The sequence below is a fragment of the Limulus polyphemus genome, unplaced genomic scaffold (genome assembly GCF_000517525.1).
Source record: "Limulus polyphemus unplaced genomic scaffold, Limulus_polyphemus-2.1.2 Scaffold477, whole genome shotgun sequence".
Lineage (NCBI taxonomy): Eukaryota > Metazoa > Arthropoda > Merostomata > Xiphosura > Limulidae > Limulus > Limulus polyphemus.
The window spans coordinates 20965-40900 of NW_013666087.1; the positions used below are offsets into that span (position 1 = coordinate 20965).

At 31.6% G+C, this 19936-nt stretch overlaps 1 protein-coding gene across 1 annotated transcript in view; it reads left to right on the forward strand.

Moving 5' to 3' along the window:
* Positions 1-1078: 1078 nt before the first annotated feature.
* LOC106458498 (transmembrane protein 245-like) overlaps positions 1079-19936 on the forward strand; it is a 40167-nt gene continuing 21309 nt past the window's right edge. Inside the window, exons 1-6 of the mRNA XM_013918019.2 lie at positions 1079-2995; positions 5619-5737; positions 11290-11566; positions 14407-14555; positions 18539-18643; positions 19386-19562. Of these exons, the coding sequence (XP_013773473.1) occupies positions 2473-2995; positions 5619-5737; positions 11290-11566; positions 14407-14555; positions 18539-18643; positions 19386-19562 (1350 nt within the window). The 5' untranslated portion in view covers positions 1079-2472. The remainder of the gene's footprint in view (positions 2996-5618; positions 5738-11289; positions 11567-14406; positions 14556-18538; positions 18644-19385; positions 19563-19936) is intronic.

Genomic DNA, 19936 nt, shown 5'->3' on the forward strand with positions numbered 1-19936 from the left:
TTCTAGAAACTCCAGCGCGCATGCTTCCAGAATCACGCGACTTCTGCTGTCGTAACAATACTTTCTTATTCTTTAATCAAGGCAGTTATGGCTATTTCGAGAGTTAGGTTAAATTCGCCTAATTATTTAGTTATTTTAATGGGGTTTTAAGTCCTTTTCAATCACCAATAAAGTAGCCTAATCACCATTATAAAAGGCTTAACTGTATTTCTTTGATTTGCCAGCCCAAGCTGTGCTGATAAGCCTTCAATAATAGTCGAAACTGCAGTCCACAGCAGAGGGGACATTTTTAATTTTAAAAATGAATATTTATTTCTTGTTCGAATGAGAGTGATCTATAATTTATGGTCATACAAAAAGTCATCTCAAAAACATTAACATGGTAGGTGAAATGGAGAAAGAACAACTAAAATTAACCTTAGAATTGCTGATATGCCAAATATGTATCAAATTACTTGTGGGTTTATGAATGTCTTGGTTGCAGGACCCTAATAACAAATCGGGCCAACACAGAAACACCAAAATTAAACAGATATATTATCAACATTGTAATTAACCCCGCTAATTTTAACGTTAGGGTTTCCTATGTATTTTATATGGAAAGTGGCCAATCTCACCTCTTTGTTTGTCAGCCTTTTACATTGATTGTGGTAACAGGAAAGAACGTAAAATTACTTAATGTGATGAAATATCAGAATTTTGCCGGTAGTTACAAGTATAAAAACAAGCCGGTGCGCGTGTGTGCTTGTAATTTTCGGAAATCAAGAATTACAACAACCAATGTGTCTCATGGTGGTTAGCGTTAAGTTTACGGATGTACAACACTAAAATCTAGACCTCGATTCCCCGCGGTGGACAGAGCGCAGTTAATTTATTGTGTAACTTTGTGCCAAAAAAAAACAATAACAACAGAGAAATGCTATCCCTGTTTCTTTTTTAAAGGTTTTTGGTGCTATATTACTTGATATCAAAAACGGCGTGTTTTCATACCCGAAAAGTGATTAAATTGTGATAAATATAATATATCCGTTGAGTGCTCTATAGGGGGCGTCACGTACATATTAGTTTATAGCTGTACTTAGAATTAGAATTAAAAACATAGGCTTAATAAATTAATATTAAAAGTTGGTATGTTATGTGTTTAGTGGACCAAAATTTGTTAAGATGTATATATAGTTAATAGGATTGGGTTCTTCGTGTTTTATACGTAAATATATATATGTACTAGGATTATCAGACGTCCAGATTTTAAACATGTACACTAATAATACAGTTTTAAAAAAATTAACTTAAACTGTTAAAAGATAGCAAAAGAAATGCGTTGGGCCAAATACTGAAATACTCAAATAGGCTCTCCAATCCACGAAACTAATCTTAAAGAACAAACTTAAAAATATACCTCATAATTGAAATATTGATGAACTTGAAGCTTGCCCTTAAACTTCTTCAAATTTACTGCTGCGCCACATCTGAGATTGAAGACAATCCATTCCAAAGGCGAACCACCTCGCCCTGTTCGGAAAACAGTCTTGAGACTTTAAGTTTACTGAAGATGTCTCCTACTAGTACTAGGACCTACCTTCCCCAAAATTATCATTCTAGCCAACTTATTCCCCATAGCTACAGAAAACAATCTTTAACAAGCCTTTTGTGTGCCACATAAGCTGTAACCCGTTCAATTAATTACACATTTTAAAATAGACATGACAGAAATTTTCGAAATATTCAACTCTGAAGTATTACTAATACTATCTCTGAGACCCACTACATACCACACGGTAATCAAACAACTGGACAATTGGACACCTAATAATTCTAAAGTATTAGAGGAGTGTTAAAACTTAAAATTTTGCAACATATTTAAAATACATATAAAATTCTTTGATAGATATATAATACTATAATGGAGTAAATTAAACTGGTATTGGTAATGTAGTAGGAGTAGACATATACAGGTCATATGATAAAGAGAAAATTTAAACTGGTAATATAGTATGTCTAGATCTATACAGTTTTATATGCTATCATATAATGAAGTAAATTAAATTCGTAATGTATTAGGCCTAGATATATACAGGTCTTTTATATGCTTATAGCAGTTATGCTTATATAGTGTTGTACATGGAACATATCTGTTGTAATTATTGTTTTATTTTATAATAAACAAGTATCTAAATACCCTACTTCATCATTTTTTTAGGTGTCTAGTTGTCCTGGATTTTTACCACACACTGTTATTTTCTATAGATTTTCTATAGCACCAATTTGTCTCCTCTAGAGTTCAAATAACACCAAAACATTTTCAAAAATATCTTTGTTTAACTTTCTATATCTGCAAGAAATTAAGTTTTTCTAAAAATTAAATAAACTATATGTTAGAATTAAATGTGATAAATTTTTTTTCTAGATACTTGATTTACCTATTTGAAAAAGTGGCAACATTGTACCATGACATGATTTCTCTTTCGAAGTATGGCCTATTCACATTACTTGAAATCACCACTGGACATGTTTAACTTTGTTCCTGAGAGTCATGAAAAAGCCTTGAAACAAGCATTTTATAACACAGCTGCAATACTCTTTGTTGTACTTGCCTTTACTGCAGCTGTTGCTGTATATTTTGTTTTCAAGCCTTTCTTAGAACCACTTCTGTGGGCTGTACTGTTTGGATCTGTTCTTCATCCATTCAAGCAGACGTTGACTTTGCTTCTTCGTAGATGGCTCAAAGGACTTCATGATGATAAAACCCCTCTTGCCTTTGGTTTGGTTGCATGCCCTTTTAAAGTAATTGACAACATATCTGAAAACATAGGTTATTTCTTCTTATGTGATATCAAGGTGTTTCTTGGACTTTGTATTGGCTTGCCAGTGGTATATCTTATATATAATGCATTACCAGAAAATTCTCCTGTTCATTTATGGAATGGAATAGTAATATATTTCCAGCTTGCTTCAAATACCTTGGATTTCTTCAGTAAAGCAGGCATATTGGTGTGTATATATATTTTATGTAGAATATTCATATGTAAGCTAAAATTTCTTTTAAAGTTTTGAACATTATGTGATTGCAGAATTATTTCTTCCATATTGGTTTTAATTTTAAATAAATTGAACATGTACAAAGATGTTATTGTAATGATTGATGATATATATTTCATTAGTACTAACAACATTATCATACAGATCATCAATCGATTCTTGGTGCTCTATTATTTGAGCTACTGGGGAAAGCAGATCGTACCTAAAAAATAAAAATGTATGATTAATAAAACCAGTAACAGACTTGAAACAAGCAAAATGTAACAATTTACATTAAAGAATACTTCATAAATTTGCAACAATGAAACTTTGGATAGAAATTTTAAATAACTGTAAATTAAAAGAATAACTTTTAACAATGTAAAAAATATATATATTGCACTGATCCTTGTAAAATTAAAATATACAAAAAACAAAAGCTTTCAGTACACATATAACTTTGAATACTATGAGGAAAGTATTATTGGATATACTGTGCTAAAACAAATAAGTATATTTAAATATGATGAATTATAAATTAAATACTATTTAATAGACAAATTTAATATTGTTAAACAGATCCAAAATTTCTTATTATCTAATTTCTGAAATTGCATCTGTAAAGAAAAAAATGGTTTTCTTTAATTATTATGAAAATGCACTTTCCAACAAAAAACACAAAGTGGAAAATGGTCTGCTTGGGGCTTGAAACTTTCTTTTTCTCAGAGGGTGAGTGTGCAGGAACAGCCTTGAAGAACCGAATATCCTCTTTTTGTTTGTATACGTAAAAACATGTTTCTTCAACAACACTTTTCTATCGAGTAGCACATGTAATGATTTGAGACTATTACAAACATTTTCACATTCATTGACATTATGTTTGGCAATGTGCAGATTCAACACACTTCAACTAATTGCCATTAATCTCAAAGGATCACAAGTGGACATGTTATTACCAAACAAAAATATGAGTATGTACCATTTGACTTTTTTTGCTTCCAGTTTTCCTTAACTTCAGTGATAAAACCAATTACTAGAAGAACTAAGAATATAAACAGGACAGGAACTCGTACAGGTCCAGCAACTGTTGCAAAGTGAGATATAACCATCACCCAAATAGCTACAGAGATAAATGGGAATGCACGTTGAGTTTGAGGTGTCCACCAAAAGAATATCAAAAGTATATAACCAATCGCCAGAGCCCATACCTAGAATTAGTAAAATATACTCTAAGTATCAAACCCTCTTTTTTATTTTTTCAGGAAATTGACTCCCCTTCTAAACTCTTGTAAGGTGTCAGTCTCCACTAGTTCCAATGTTAACTCATTTGATAAACCAACCACCCTCTTAGAAAAAATAAAACAGAATTAACTATAACCTAGTCAGTTTTTTACAAATAATGTGTCTCCTCATCTTATTATCTCCAGGAAACAAAGAAATCAAGTGCCTCTGTGTACTGATCCTCTGAGTCATCTTGTAAGATCACCTCTTCTATATCATTCCCAAGATCTTAATCTCTCCCCATAAAATAATCTGACCATCACCAAGATTTTCTTGTAGTTCTCCTTTGAAACATTTCCAATAACTCAATATCCTGTACAAAGTATTCAAAATGAGGCTGAGATAATGTTTTGTATAAAGAAACAAATCCATATCTTGACTTGTAATCAATATGTTTATATACGCTTAAAATTCTATTAGATTTATTACTAGGAACAGAGCACTGCTTTAATGCCTTGACTGACTTATCTACTACTATGGTAAGATCCTTTTCTTCAGTTATTAAACATATGAATCAGATTGTGATAACCCAAATGCAGAGATGTATCAAGGGTAATGCATGCAGTGCACCAACCCATAAGGGGTGATGATAGGTCAGCACTGGTTAGATTTGCTTTTAGGAGGGGGTGCAGAATTCATTTCTCACACAGGGCACCATCGACAATCAGTACAGCCCTACTGTTATTAAAGTTTATTTTCCAGTTATTTGTCCAACTTATCAATTGATCCAAGTTATTTTGTAGTACCTAATCATCCTCGATACAGTTATAAGTACCCAAGAATTTAATTTTGTAAGCAAACTTTACCAGTTTATTACTTATGTGTCTCTCAGTATCATTAATGTAAACAAGAGAACAGCCAAGTAATGATCCTTGAGGCACAGCACTAGTAACGAAGATCCAGTTTGACTAAATTCAAAAAGAAGTTTTTGCTTTCCCTCACCCAACAAAACCACCTCACAATTCAATTAACTAGCCTTTCCTCACTGTTGTAATTTTCATAGCTAATCTTATTTGTAGTATCTTATCAAAAAGCTTTTGAAAATATAAATACGTCAAGTTCATACTCTTTCCATCATCAAATAACATCCTTTAAAAATGTAACAGGGAAAACTTCCCTTTAGTGAATCCATGTTGGCTTTCTATTAGGCATGCTATACTAGGCTACATTTTTCAAAGAAATTTACTTCTGTAACAGTAGCTCAAGTACCTTGTTTTTTGTGAGACTGAATGTTACTTTTGTGGTAACATCTGAAGTGGTAGCCACCTGTATATAATAACTGATGGAACTAGGAATTACATGATGTTTTGTATTGGTAGGTACTGAGAATGTAGAAGAGGATGACTCATCGAATGTCATCACCACTACACTGAAAATTGCAAGTGAATCATTGGCTGGTGTAATTCCACCAGCTGAAGGAAATGAACCACCATCCATGGTGAGATGGTTTAAAAGTTATTAATATTAGCATATTTGTCTTAAAGAAACATAGTGAAAATTAATGCAAGATACTACATAAGCTGCTATTTTTGATATATTTTGCTTTTTATTTATTAATTAAAGAAATTATCTTTTTTTTTATGTGAAATTTTTATATTCTATATTCCATGATGGATCAAAAATACGCATAATTCTAGAAAGTATCTATGTTTATTTACTTAATTTATGAAGTCTGGTAGAAGTTCTCAATGGATATAGGCTTAGAACTTTGTCTTGACCAAAACAGTCTGAGAAGAGTCACCTAGAGTGATGATCTGGTACGTACGTATACTGTATCTGTGTTTAGTACTCTAATAAATATAATATGCACTTTGTTCTATATTTGTGTTCAATCCCTAATTATTCTGCTTACCATGGACTCAAGCAGGTAAGGGTTTTACTAATCTTTTGTAATCAATATTGTGAATACATCTCCTCTTATTGTGCAGACATGTCTGACAGCTTTAATGAATATTCAGTTCACCTAAATACACCACAACTCCACTTGGTGACAGACATTTGAGTAAAACATTTTTGTTCCAGAATTACAAATGTTCCATAAAACATGTAAAGGTGACATATTGGGGTAAATATCAAGCATGAATCAGGTACCTTAGTTTTCAAGAAACCTCACATTCACCAAGTGCTATATGCACTACTCACATGACTAGTAATTTTCATTACAATATAGGTGGGACTGTAACCTCTAAATATCACTTGAATAACCACTGATGGACACTGCTGTTGACAAGCACTGTATTAAGCAATGTTCTCAACGTATTTAGGCTGTGGTTACTGTAATGGGATTTCTTGTACAAATCAATGCCATTGTCATGGGACAATTCTCTTACTCACCTCATCGTGAACACACTCAGTCCTTTGCCTTCTGTTCTGAATTAAGAACAACTTTTTCTTCTGCCCCTTTTTTGTTTTTTTTGAAACCCTTCTGCTGATATTTCTCTGAAACTTGCATTGCATGGGAAGGTATTTATTTTATTTTTTTCCTTTGCATTGTTCGAGCTATTAGTTGTTGCATTTATATAGCACGTATGTATTTCTTCATAAGGTCTAATTGTAGTTTATTTGGATCTTACAATGAGTCCCTCTCTTTGGATTTAGCTCCTACTTATTTAACAAATTGGGTCTCTCAACTTATTTATCTTGTTGACTGGGGTGTACTTGATTTACCTAAGCATCATTAAATCGGGGCCTCATCTGGGTTAGTGGTTAATTAGTAATATCTATCTTCTGATTAAAACAAGCCACCTATTAAAAGTATATACCTAGTAATGAGCAAAGCTAATTAATTATAATGTTCAAACTGTATTACTTATAGTAATTAGAATGTGCACTGTATCATCAGTTTGGTATACCTTCACTGTTTATAATATTTTAAGCCACAAACCCAATAATATCTCATGAGGTTTGGTTGTTCGATGAGGCTTATGTTAGTCTTAAGACCATATATTAAGATAACATTGCAAAATAATCATTATGATAAAATAATAAATGTAAAGTTAAATTAGAAATAATAAAATTTATAGCAGATATAGTAAGAATAAAACCAACACTGTGGTAAAAGTTTCAGTTGTTTAGGCTGATTTCTAAATATGAACTTCCATGCCTGTAAAAGTTATACATGGCTTGATCTGGTTAGTACATTTTCATTAGTCCTAAATCTATAAACTAAGATAACAATGTGAAATAATCTTTATGATAAAAAACAATAGAAGTAAAATACTTTGTTGTGAATTTTCTGTAACATACCTATCCTCATTTAATCAATTTACATCTTAAAGATTCTAACATTTTTCACACAATGGAGAATATAATGTAAGGTTTATGATTGTAGGTGGTGTACTTGAGTATTTTGCAAACTAAATGGAAATTGATATTAATTGTTGTTAATGTCTGGTTTGTGAAAGCTTCTGGTTAAATATGCATTTTGTACTCTACATATAACAGTTTTTTGAAAGAGCAATTATAATACCAATGCTATTAGGTTAAATTTTAAGATGAAAAAGATGTTTTTGTGTATGATTATTGGTGATTATCCATAGAAAAATGTCAACTTTGTAAAATTGTTTATTATATTAAAAACGAGAGTTTACTTGTATACAAGAAGTTACCAGATTAGCAATAATTTAAGAGCTTAGTAAACATATTCCATTGCTAAACAGAAAAATAAAAACAGATTCTACTCTGAACATTTCCAGTATATTGTTCTATAATGTGAATTTCGTAGAGCTTGTTATTTGATTTTATTATGTTCTGTGAAAGCTTGAAAAATGTTTGACCTCAGTTCTATCTATATAAAAGGCCCAAAATATATAGTTAAAGCTTAATGGCAAGTTTAAAAAGCATTAACCTCTTTGTCTTACATTTTCCTGTTGTTTGAAGTAGTGAAAACATGAATGGTTATAGTTTTCCTAAATAGTGTTATAGTGGCAATGCTCTTTTTTTTGTAATAGATGTATGCTTTGTTTTTACGATGTGGGTTATTGCTTTCACTCAATATTTTTAACTAAGAAAACTATTCAGTGAAAATGCTTGGCTGTACTCATAAAGATGCCTTCATTTTGTGCTATTACTTCTGTTTCGGATATAGTACATTACCTCTTCTCACATCAGTAGCTTAAGTACCTATTGGGAATACACTATAGGAAAATTATAACTTTTACAGAATTTAAGATGCACAATCTTCTCTTAGAGATGTCTTCATTTCATGCTATTAGTTCTGTTTTACAGAATTTAAGATGCACAATCTTCTCTTAGAGATGTCTTCATTTCATGCTATTAGTTCTGTTTTACAGAATTTAAGATGTACCATCCATTGTTTATTAATTTACTTGCATATATATATATATATATATATATAATGTTTTTGAATTACTGTAGATTTAAAAGTAGATCTACAACGTTGATCAGTTCTGTCAGTTGCAACTGTTTGTAAGTCATAGATGTAGCCTCTAAAATGGACATACCAACATAACAAATACTCTTAAAAGATCAACATATTTTATAATTGGATCACACCCAAAATATTGAAGACGAAAAATTAACAACACAACAAATAGCATACAGTTGTGTGTTACTTGAGAGCTTTTAGAACCTAAAGTACAGTGTATGAAAATGTGTTAATTTTTCTTATAATTTTTACTCCTCTAAATTAAGATATCTTCTCCAAACATGTTCGGAAAAGTGATCATAGTTGTGAACATCGGGAAAAATTTTACTACTGATTTTCATGCTCTGGTATAAATATTTTTGTAAATCTAGAGGAGAAACCAATATGTGATTGCCATACACACCAATCACACTTTCATCTATCATTCTGTAAGACATTGAAAACAATTAACATTTCATACTGGTGCAATAATTTTATTTCAGTTATATTCATCATATTGCAATCAAGGCTGTGTAAGTTACACCTTCCATGATATACATCTTAAAGTTACTGTAACTCATGCAGTATGTAAAAAATAACAACAAAAATTTAGTTTTCCCCTTATATATAATTCTCTTTACTTGTATTTAATAAATATGAAACAATTTTGACTGGACAGTTCATCAGTAATACTTTCAAAAACACATTAATTTTTTCATATTATGTAAGTAAATACACCTATGTGAATCAACTTATTCATCTGTTAGTTCCACCCAGAACTTGGTAGTTTAGGTGGTAGTACTCATATCCCCTCATATGGGCTATGTGGCTACAGATTCTATAAGTTCAGCTTCACTAAGGATAGAACTTCTAAAACTTCTAGAAAAAAAAACCCAAAACTCTTTGATTTGTTTTTTTTTGTTATTTTTAGAATCCATAATTAAGGTATTTTTAATGATAACATTATATTAGTTTCTGAAACTATTGATATTTTTATATATATTTTTTCTTTTGTGTTAAAAAGAAGGCTTTCTCTGCAGGTTATACAGTTATTCACTGTTGATATATTTTTGTGAACTACTGATATCGGGAAATGTGTTTAGTTTTTTTTATTCATTTCTAATGAAATATTTTGGCTGGGTGTGGCCCACTGGTTGGTGAGCCAAACTGTGGATCTAAGGTTCTGTGTTTTTTTTCACATTATCACACTTTAGGGCCATTGCTACATTTTTCGTAATAATATCAACACAGCATCAAAGGTTTTTGTTGAAAATTAGTGCATCTCTTAAAATGGAGCCAGGTGTGCCTGGTGGCTAGCATATTGAGCTGTGGATCAGAAGGTCCAAGGTTCAAGCTGTGATATGCCACTAAACATGATTTACTTTTTCATCTGTGGGGGAATTATAACTCTTCCAATCTTCTAATCATTTAAGTTGGTGGGTGCTACTGACTAGTTTCCCTCCATTTAATCTACAGTTCTAAGTTAGGGACAGTTATGCCTGAGCTTCAGAGGACTCTGACTTGGCTATTTAACATGTATGTTTCATAAGGTGCCATTCAGATTAAAAATAGCAAATTCTAAAAGTCAGTAAATGTGTTTTTAGCTTTTGATTTCTCTGTTGAGATATTTATGCATACCTGTAATGCCACTATGAATTAATAAAAAATAGATTGCTTTAAAGTTAATAAAATCATATATGTGAAAATAAAGCTTTAAAACTATGACAGTACTTTAATGTAGAAATTATTTATAGTGATAAGTAAGTAAGCCCTATTAATCATGGCCACAAGGTTACCAAGTTAAAGAAACTGTAAATTTCTGTATTCTTAGTGTTTCAAAATTATTTTGTAGAAATATCGTACTGTGTTATAATAAATAATTTTCAACATCTCTTAAAAGGTATAAACCCTCATGTTTCCTAAATAATGATCATTGACAATGTTTGACATAATTCAATTTATTTATTTGGCATTTAATTTTGAAGTAGTAGTGTTATATGTACATTTTCTTGACTACATTAACAAACACATGCTGTGATAAATAACCAAAACAATATGACAATTAAAATACAAATATCTTTGTGAAAATGAAGCTTGAATCATTTCTTTTCCCATTTACATTTCTTCTAGGATTAAAATTGTACACACATAGTTTATATTCTAAACAGTTTTAATTTAGTTTTGATTTAAATTCAAGTTTACTTTCCTGAGTAAACTTAAATATAGTATTTTAAAGTAATGGGTTTGGATATAAGATTTTGGTAAAAACATTTTTATTTCATGACTAAAGTCATGAGTACATCTCCTCACCTAATACTTATCATGCCATATTGGGATTCAGTTGTTTTTAAAGCTATTAATAGTACATGAGCAAAAAGGGTGTAGTTCCTCAAAAAGTTAAATGAAAAACAGCATTTTTCCAGACAGTTTTAGTTGAAGAAATTTTTTTTTATTTCTACACCCAATTTTCTTTTTTAACATTTGTAACCTTGTAAATTGTTCCTGTAAGAATATTTGTGTGTTCTGTCACATACTTCATGCCCTCTAGTGTTATAATCTCCAAACTAGTCACTACTTTTTGCTGAATACTCTTTTGATGTTCGTGTTTATACATTTTATTCCAGAGTGATGATTCAGAAACTTCTACTAAAAAAAAAGTTCCATCAGTGACTCCTAATCTAGATGAAGTGGCACAAGATTTCACCAAACCCTCTTTTCTTCGAACGTCTACACCAAAAAGAAGTGAATCAAGTAGATCCATGAAGAAAGAAAAATCAAAAATGAGCAACTTATGCTTGTATGCACTTCTATGGGGCTGTATTCTGACTCAAATTTGGTTAAATTTATGGCTTTTAAACCTCCTGCCATTACCAGTGATTTATATTGTTGGAAAAAGGTTAGGTGAGTTGAGTGTAAATTATAGTATTGAACATGTGTATGTGTTAAAGTATATGACATTATTTATTTGTGTGTGAGAGAGAGAGAGTCAGAGGTAGAGTGTACATGCAAATTATATAGAAAACATTTTAACTCAAGCCAGATTATGATGATTTATGTATTACATTTGATCACATAAATCATATTAACTTTTATAAAGGTCATAGCAGTTTTTACTTTTAAATAATGAACTTGTAAAATGCATTTATATTAACTAATGTGACTATAGTTTCTTTGCAGTGTAGCCTTGTGTTCTAAATTCGTTTTCTATGCTTAAAAGAAAGGAAGTAGTCCAGAAACAAGAAATCAGTTTTTGGCTAGAAAATGGGAAATTATAGCAAAAGGATGGACAAAAATATTTTGAATACACTCCAATGAAAATAGTTACTGAAATTTCTCCTTCACCAAATGGAATCCTTAATCTAGAAGTATCATCCTAGCATATTTTTAGTAAATAAAAATTTTAAAGATTTGTCACCTATCTGGGTCTGGTTAAGTATTGAATTTAGGATTAAACAACAAAACAAAGAAATTCTGAGATGATACACACCTCTCACACAGAAACCTATCTTCCCCTTACATCTGCCTTAGAGACTTGCATGCCACTAACCTTTAGGTATCTCCCACCTAAACTCACAAGATTTCTCATGACACTTCTGAATAATGGTATTCCTGATTTGAATGATTCATGGGTCTGAGGTTACACTCATCAATTCTTGCTTTTGTACTTTGTTTCCACACTGTCCCAAGTTTTATCCTCCACCATTGTACCTCATTTTAGTCCCTAGTTCCTCATCATTGAATACCAACTTCACAACTTCGTCTTCTACCCAGCATCAGCCTCGTTGAGCTCATCAGTGCCATTTCCATCGTGTTCCAGTTTGAGCTCCTACTTTTTACTCTGGACCTTCTCTCCAATTCCCGTCTCCCTCCTCCTTTCAGCCCTCATTATTATCACTCCAGTAGATCACTTTGTTATGTTCTATTCTAACAACTCCTTGGTTTTTCTTAAATTAACTTCCATGGGATATGACATCCAGAATCCCTTGCTTTAAATCTCTCTGGACCTTCCTTATTGGGCCAATTCTCAGCAGGTTGGTTTTCTTGCCTGCTATGAACTGGTTTGTGGACCGCCTCTATTGACCAGAACATGTTTTGCCTGCAGATGGTTTCATCTCCCCCAGCTTCCTTTGGGGTTCTCTCTTGGGGACTTCACTCATTGTTGCCTGGCCAGCCTTCTCACTTTCATGCATCCTCTCTTTTGGTCATTTTTCTCCATCCTTCAACCCTTAATGTCACTGCCTTCTGCCAGGTCTGGTGTTATACTTGTCTTGATGCTCACCTACTTTTATGGCCTTTATCTTGGGCCCTGGCCTTAACTAGAGACGCTCTTTGTTGTGTCCTCTTGGTGGTACCCCTCTGGCTGGCTTACTCTTGGATCCCTCTTCAATGCCAACAACCCAACTACTCCTTCCCCTGTCTATTATACACTCTATTGCTTCAACATCTGCCATCTCCTTTCCATCATGGGATCTTGTCCTTCCACCTTCACATTTAGATTTGTCCACTTAATATTAAATACTTTTTGACATGAATTTTTTTGCCTTCTTTTTGCAGGTGGTTTCAGTCCAAGAGACTAATGGTAGAGTTGAGGTGGTCATGCACTACTATTACACACTCCATGACATGAATTCTGTGCACTCCTCCTGCAGCTGGTGTCATTCCAAGAGTCTGTCAATAGAGTTGAGACAAGCACACATGATTAATTTCTATGCCCTCCTCCTGCAACTGGTTTCGGTTCAATAAGTGTGATTGTTGAGTTGAGATGTGCATTTGATATGCTCTGAACTTTCCCAGACCATGCTACACATATTGGCTCTCCAATCTCTTGTGTGCAGTTACTCAGATGAGGATATTTTTATTCTGCCCATACTCGCAACACATGGGGCACATTTGCCCTGGAAGAGATGAGATGTGGCCTCCCACGAGTGTGCCCTTATGGAACCCCTGCCATTAGGGGTCACACTCCAGGGGTTTTCTTCAAGCATTTTTTTTGAAGCAAGCTCATCTAAGTAAAATTTCACTAGTTTATCCATCATATCAAAATGGGATTCTAGTTTTCTGTGTGAAGAGGTGTGTATTGTCTCAGAAGTTAACATTTTCCTTACCTGAAAATGTATTTCCGATAGATACTCACATTCTCACACCCTTCCTTCCTATTTCCAATGCAAATTAGTATTTCTTGCCTCATCATAGAATGAAGATCATGAGTAAAAAAATCATAATAACATCATTATGCAGTAGAACAATTCACAAGAAATCTCCTGAGTTTAGATGGGAGTTGCCTGAAAGCTCATGGCATGCAAATCTCTAAGATAGATGCATAGGGAACATAATTTTTTGTGTGATAAAGTATCTATTGGAAATACATTTTGAGGTAAGGAAAATGTTAACTTCAGCTAAATTCTATCTTTAAATAGAGACCAGCATGACTTTTAGACATCATAAAATGTAGAACAAAAAGTCAGGTTGACTGAAGTTGAAACATAGTTTTGAAATTTCAGTTGTATTTAATGTTTGAAGAGTACAACTGAAGATACCACATTTGCAGTTTTTAACACCTTAAAAATGTTGTTACTGTCAAACCTGTAGTGATTACATGTGTGGCTGTATACATGATGTTTTATGGATATTATTTGTCGGTTTAAGAATGAAGTTCATGTTACAGAACATTAATGCATGTAATGATTACACACATAATATTTTACTCAAGTTTGTTTCCTTATCCAAAACAATTTTTCTAGGATCTCACTCTGGGTTGTTCGGTTTCATCAAGAGAAAAATTGCTACTGGTTTAGAAGTTGGAAAGAAGTGGTATGAAACTAGGAAGGAAGTACTTATGCCCACACCTGTTCGAGGTTTAGGGAAGATACTTGTACAAGGTGACAAAAAGGTACATTTCACGCTAAGTGTTAATAGCTTTTTTGTTTTATACTTTTAAACTCATAAATGTTTCTCTTTTTTTTTAGGATTCATTTTTTTATGAACCGAAAAAAGATATTTAGCTCTAATTTAATTATTTTATACAATACTATATAAAATTTAGTATACCTTTGATGTATAACCCTTAATAATTTCTGATGAGAATAATAAAATTCTGAAATTATGCATTACTATGAACAATAGCAAGGTGAGAGAGATACACTACTTGAAGTAATCTGGACTGCTTGATAGAGCAAAGTGAAAGAGAGATACACTACTTGAAGTATTCTCAACTGCTTTATAGAACAAAATGAGAGAGATACACTACTTGAAGTATTCTCAACTGCTTTATAGAACAAAGTGAGAGAGATACACTACTTGAAATATTCTCAACTGCTTTATTTATAGAACAAAGTGAGAGAGATACACTACTTGAAATATTCTCAACTGCTTTATAGAACAAAGAGAGAGAGATACACTACTTGAAGTATTCTCAACTGCTTTATTTATAGAACAAAGTGAGAGAGATACACTACTTGAAGTATTCTCAACTGCTTTATAGAACAAAGAGAGAGAGATACACTACTTGAAGTATTCTCAACTGCTTTATTTATAGAACAAAGTGAGAGAGATACACTACTTGAAGTATTCTCAACTGCTTTATAGAACAAAGTGAGAGAGATACACTACTTGAAGTATTCTCAACTGCTTTATAGAACAAAATGAGAGAGATACACTACTTGAAATATTCTCAACTGCTTTATAGAACAAAGTGAGAGAGATACACTACTTGAAATATTCTCAACTGCTTTATAGAACAAAGTGAGAGAGATACACTACTTGAAGTATTCTCAACTGCTTTATAGAGCAAAATGTGAGAGATACATGACCTTAAGTATTCTGGATTGATTTATACAACAAACATGGACAGCTTTTGCTATGGATCTTTGTTTTCGCGGATTTTCACCTTTTACAAAATGTTTCATTTTGCTTTCTGTGGTTTGGTATGAATTGTTGCAAATATTTGGGTGGTCCTGGTACAACAAGCTGCTCCATATTCCTTTGTTTTCCAATGCCATTAGGTGCAAGGGATTCCTTGCCTTGGAAATTCTAAATCCCCCATATAAACACATCTTTATCACCTGAATGTATGAATATTTTGTGTTAGAAAAAGCTGTTTCATACCCTTTCAGAAGTAATCAGTTTTAGGTTGCATCAAATTATATACTAAATGGTAAACAGTGTCAAAATGTAATTCTGATACGTTCTGTTCCATCATGACTTTATATTGGCTGTGGTTGTCATATGACTTGATGATTTGCATGCTAATCATTTTAACCTAATGTACTCAACCCTGTATCTAACATCTTATTTTTTAAGAAGCTAACACTATCAAACACAAACAAAAAATAATGAAACTGAGCATGTAGAGTCACATTGAATTAATTAATATGTATATTTGCACACAGTGATAGAAGTGTAATTAAGACAGACAATACTTAACCAATTAACATTTAGGTTTGCATTATAGTCTCACAGTTACTTAAACGGATTAAAATCTTATCTTTATTTAATTTTTTTGTGCATATTAGAATGCAAAAAAATATTTTAATACGAGGAATAAACAAACTTATAATACCTAATTTGTTATTTTTGTTATTTAATTAGATACTCAGTGTTTCACTTTACAGGTTTATCAGGAGCATTTCACTAAAACACAAACCATAACTGACAGTACAAAGCTTCAGTTGATTTAAATAATATATTCTATAGTGTGCATTTTTCCACCTTATCTTTCACATGTTAAGCAGTAAAGCTTATTTTGCAATGATAAATTGATACCTCTAGTAAACAAAAGGTCTATTGAAATCATCGTTGAAATAAAGAAAGTTAAAATGAAAAAATAATAATGATAATTATAGGAGCTATCCTTTGTTCCTATTCTCATCTGCAGTCATAGTTGTTTGATGAGAATAGGGACAAACGATGATGTCTCTAATTATCATAATTATTTTATTTTTCTTCCTCGATCTGTAATTTAGATAGAACTTTTGTTTATTATAGGTAGCAATGTAGTATTTCAGCAATATAATTCTTTCAACAATAAACTTTATTACTTAACATGTCAAATGCACGCTGGAGAAACACATGCTTGTAAAATCAAGGAATTCATTACTTACATGTGAGTTTTGTACTCTTCTCTGTCAGAGTCTCCATAAACATTAATACTACTGTTTGGTAGGGTTGTTAAAGGTACTTTACTCAATTTTCAATTATTTCAAATATGCAATTAGAACACAAAATATTAACATACACAAAAAAAAACTATTATAACTTATCATCAGAATGAGCTAACCTTATGGGGAGTTTAATGAATTTAAACCTTCTCTTTCTGATGGTTATCAATAATCCAATAGCAAATGCCAGAGTTAATTATCGACATTTTTAGAAGGAATGAGATAGGAGCTTGTGGTGTGTGGGTATGACTCTCTGATTTATATTTCAGTAAACCAAGAAGATTGGAGGCTTTAAGTTTACACTATGGCTTAGTAGTGTCTATACTATAAGTTATAATTTGTGTCAAACTCAGAAGATCCTGTAGAAGTAGAAAGAAATGCTAGATTAGGCAGTTTGGAGCAAAGAAATGATTACATGATACAGAGTATTAATGATAAAGAATTTATTTAAATATTTCCTTTAGAAATTAAAACATAAAAACTTATATAATATTGAAATTTGGATTATGAACTATGTTTTAAATGAAGTTTATTGATATACATTGATAATAATGTTATTTGATTAATTTTTGAATGTAACTGTAAATAGGTTGTGACGTGCTCACTTTGGTCTCACTGTACACAAAGGATTAATGAGATCTCTCAAATATCTTTTGGTATCTAACTGTATAGTTCTAGTAAAAGTAGTGGTAAAAATGACTATTTTTATGTATATTTTTTAAAACTAGGCTGATATGTAGAAATAAAGAAATGTGCTTCAAACTGTTACTAGCTACTAGTAATTACAGTATAGTGAGTAAAGTATTGTTAAAGTTTACAAGCTCTTGATAGCTACTAGTAATTACAGTATAGTAAGTAAAGTATTGTTAAAGTTTACAAGCTCTTGATAGCTACTAGTAATTACAGTATAGTGAGTAAAGTATTGTTAAAGTTTACAAGCTCTTGATAGCTACTAGTAATTACAGTATAGTGAGTATTGTTAAAGTTTACAAGCTCTTGATAGCTACTAGTAATTACAGTATAGTGAGTATTGTTAAAGTTTACAAGCTCTTGATAGCTACTAGTAATTACAGTATAGTAAGTAAAGTATTGTTAAAGTTTACAAGCTCTTGATAGCTACTAGTAATTACAGTATAGTGAGTAAAGTATTGTTAAAGTTTACAAGCTCTTGATAGCTACTAGTAATTACAGTATAGTGAGTAAAATATTGTTAAAGTTTACAAGCTCTTGATAGCTACTAGTAGTTATAGTACAGTGAGTAAAGTATTGTTAAAGTTTACAAGCTCTTGATAGCTACTAGTAATTACAGTATAGCGAGTAAAGTATTGTTAAAGTTTACAAGCTCTTGATAGCTACTAGTAGTTATAGTATAGTAAGTAAAGTATTGTTAAAGTTTACAAGCTCTTGATAGCTACTAGTAGTTATAGTATAGTAAGTAAAGTATTGTTAAAGTTTACAAGCTCTTGATAGCTACTAGTAGTTATAGTATAGTAAGTAAAGTATTGTTAAAGTTTACAAGCTCTTGATAGCTACTAGTAGTTGTAGTATAGTGAGTAAAGTATTGTTAAAGTTCACAAGCTCTTGATAGCTACTAGTAATTACAGTATAGTGAGTAAAGTATTGTTAATGTTTATAAAGTAAAATTTGGGAATACAGTAACAAAAAAAGCTGTAAAACCTGACTTGAATAAAGGAAATGTATTCTCTCTCTTTTGCAGGTTCTCACTGTGTTGGAAAGATCCATCGATACTTTCACTAGTATCGGTGTCATATTATTAGTTTTGATACTTGCAGTTGTTGGGACAGTTTTCCTCTCTGTTCAGGTAATGAGGTTAACAGTGATAAAAAAACATACTTTTTTAAAATAAAATGTAATAGTATGCATCTTAATTAATGCTTCTTTGTATCTCAGTGGTTATTAAAATGTTTTTTATAATACTCTAAATGCCAAAAATTTATATTTGTAGAAATGAAACTCATTTAGGTATTCTTGAAACCATATAATGTTAATTTTTATGCGGTTTTGAGATCATAATTGTTTGTGGTCTATCATAAAAAATTTACTAACGCTTGTTGAGTTGTTACAGATAGGCAAAGAGGCAGGATGATCGTATGAACAATTTATAAATTTGTAATTTCTGGTTTGAAGTACTGGAAGGTATAAATGGGTACAGTATATATGTTTACCTTTTGTGTGATTGAAATAGGAGTGCAGATTGGCTACACTTAACTATTACTATACGTGAACAAATATCAGAAAGCAGGGGTTTATGAAGAAGAAGTGAGTTTTTGTATATAGTTGGAAGAAAGTCAAAACTATTAAAATAGCTGAATGATATGCTGTTAGGGAGTATTATAAAAATTACAATTCATATTGTTGTCTAAAACATATATCTAATCAACTGAACACTTAACTTTAGGTATAGCTAATTTATTCAACAAATACTGTCCATTGTAATATTCAGAAATGTTTGAATTCTGTATTGTGAATACAACCAAACACTACCATTTTGTGTTTAATGTCCTTGTTAAAAATAATCTAAAAAATGGCCTTTCACTTAACAGATTTATGGTGAAAGTGTACATCTTGTTGATGTGACTAGTAATCTCATCAACAGAGTTATTGTTCACAATCCAGAACTGCAACAGTTGTTACCAGAGAAACTGCAAGATGTTCAGGGAACACTGGACTCTGTGGTAGGAAATGCTTATGTTTATGGAAGGGAGTGGATTACCACCATGGTAAGAGAAATTGTGGAGTGTTTTAAAGTATGCTGAAACTAAAGTTAGAATGAGAATATAGGCATATGTGTATTTAAACTTAGAACTTTAGAAGCATGTCCATTAAGTATTCCAACATTCATACTTTTGAAAACTCTACTGCCAAATTTTGGAGAGTAATGAGATCCTGTTTTAACATGATAGTAATAACATATACAGAGAAAATACATATACATGTATCAAAGTATTTTAATTTTTACCAATAATTGTAATGTAGGCTGGAGAAATCAAACATTATGAAATTTATTTTAATTATTATTATTATAAAAAATATGTTATTACCACTATTTCTTCATGTCAGCTTTAGAAAAATTTTCAAGCAACTACAATTTAGT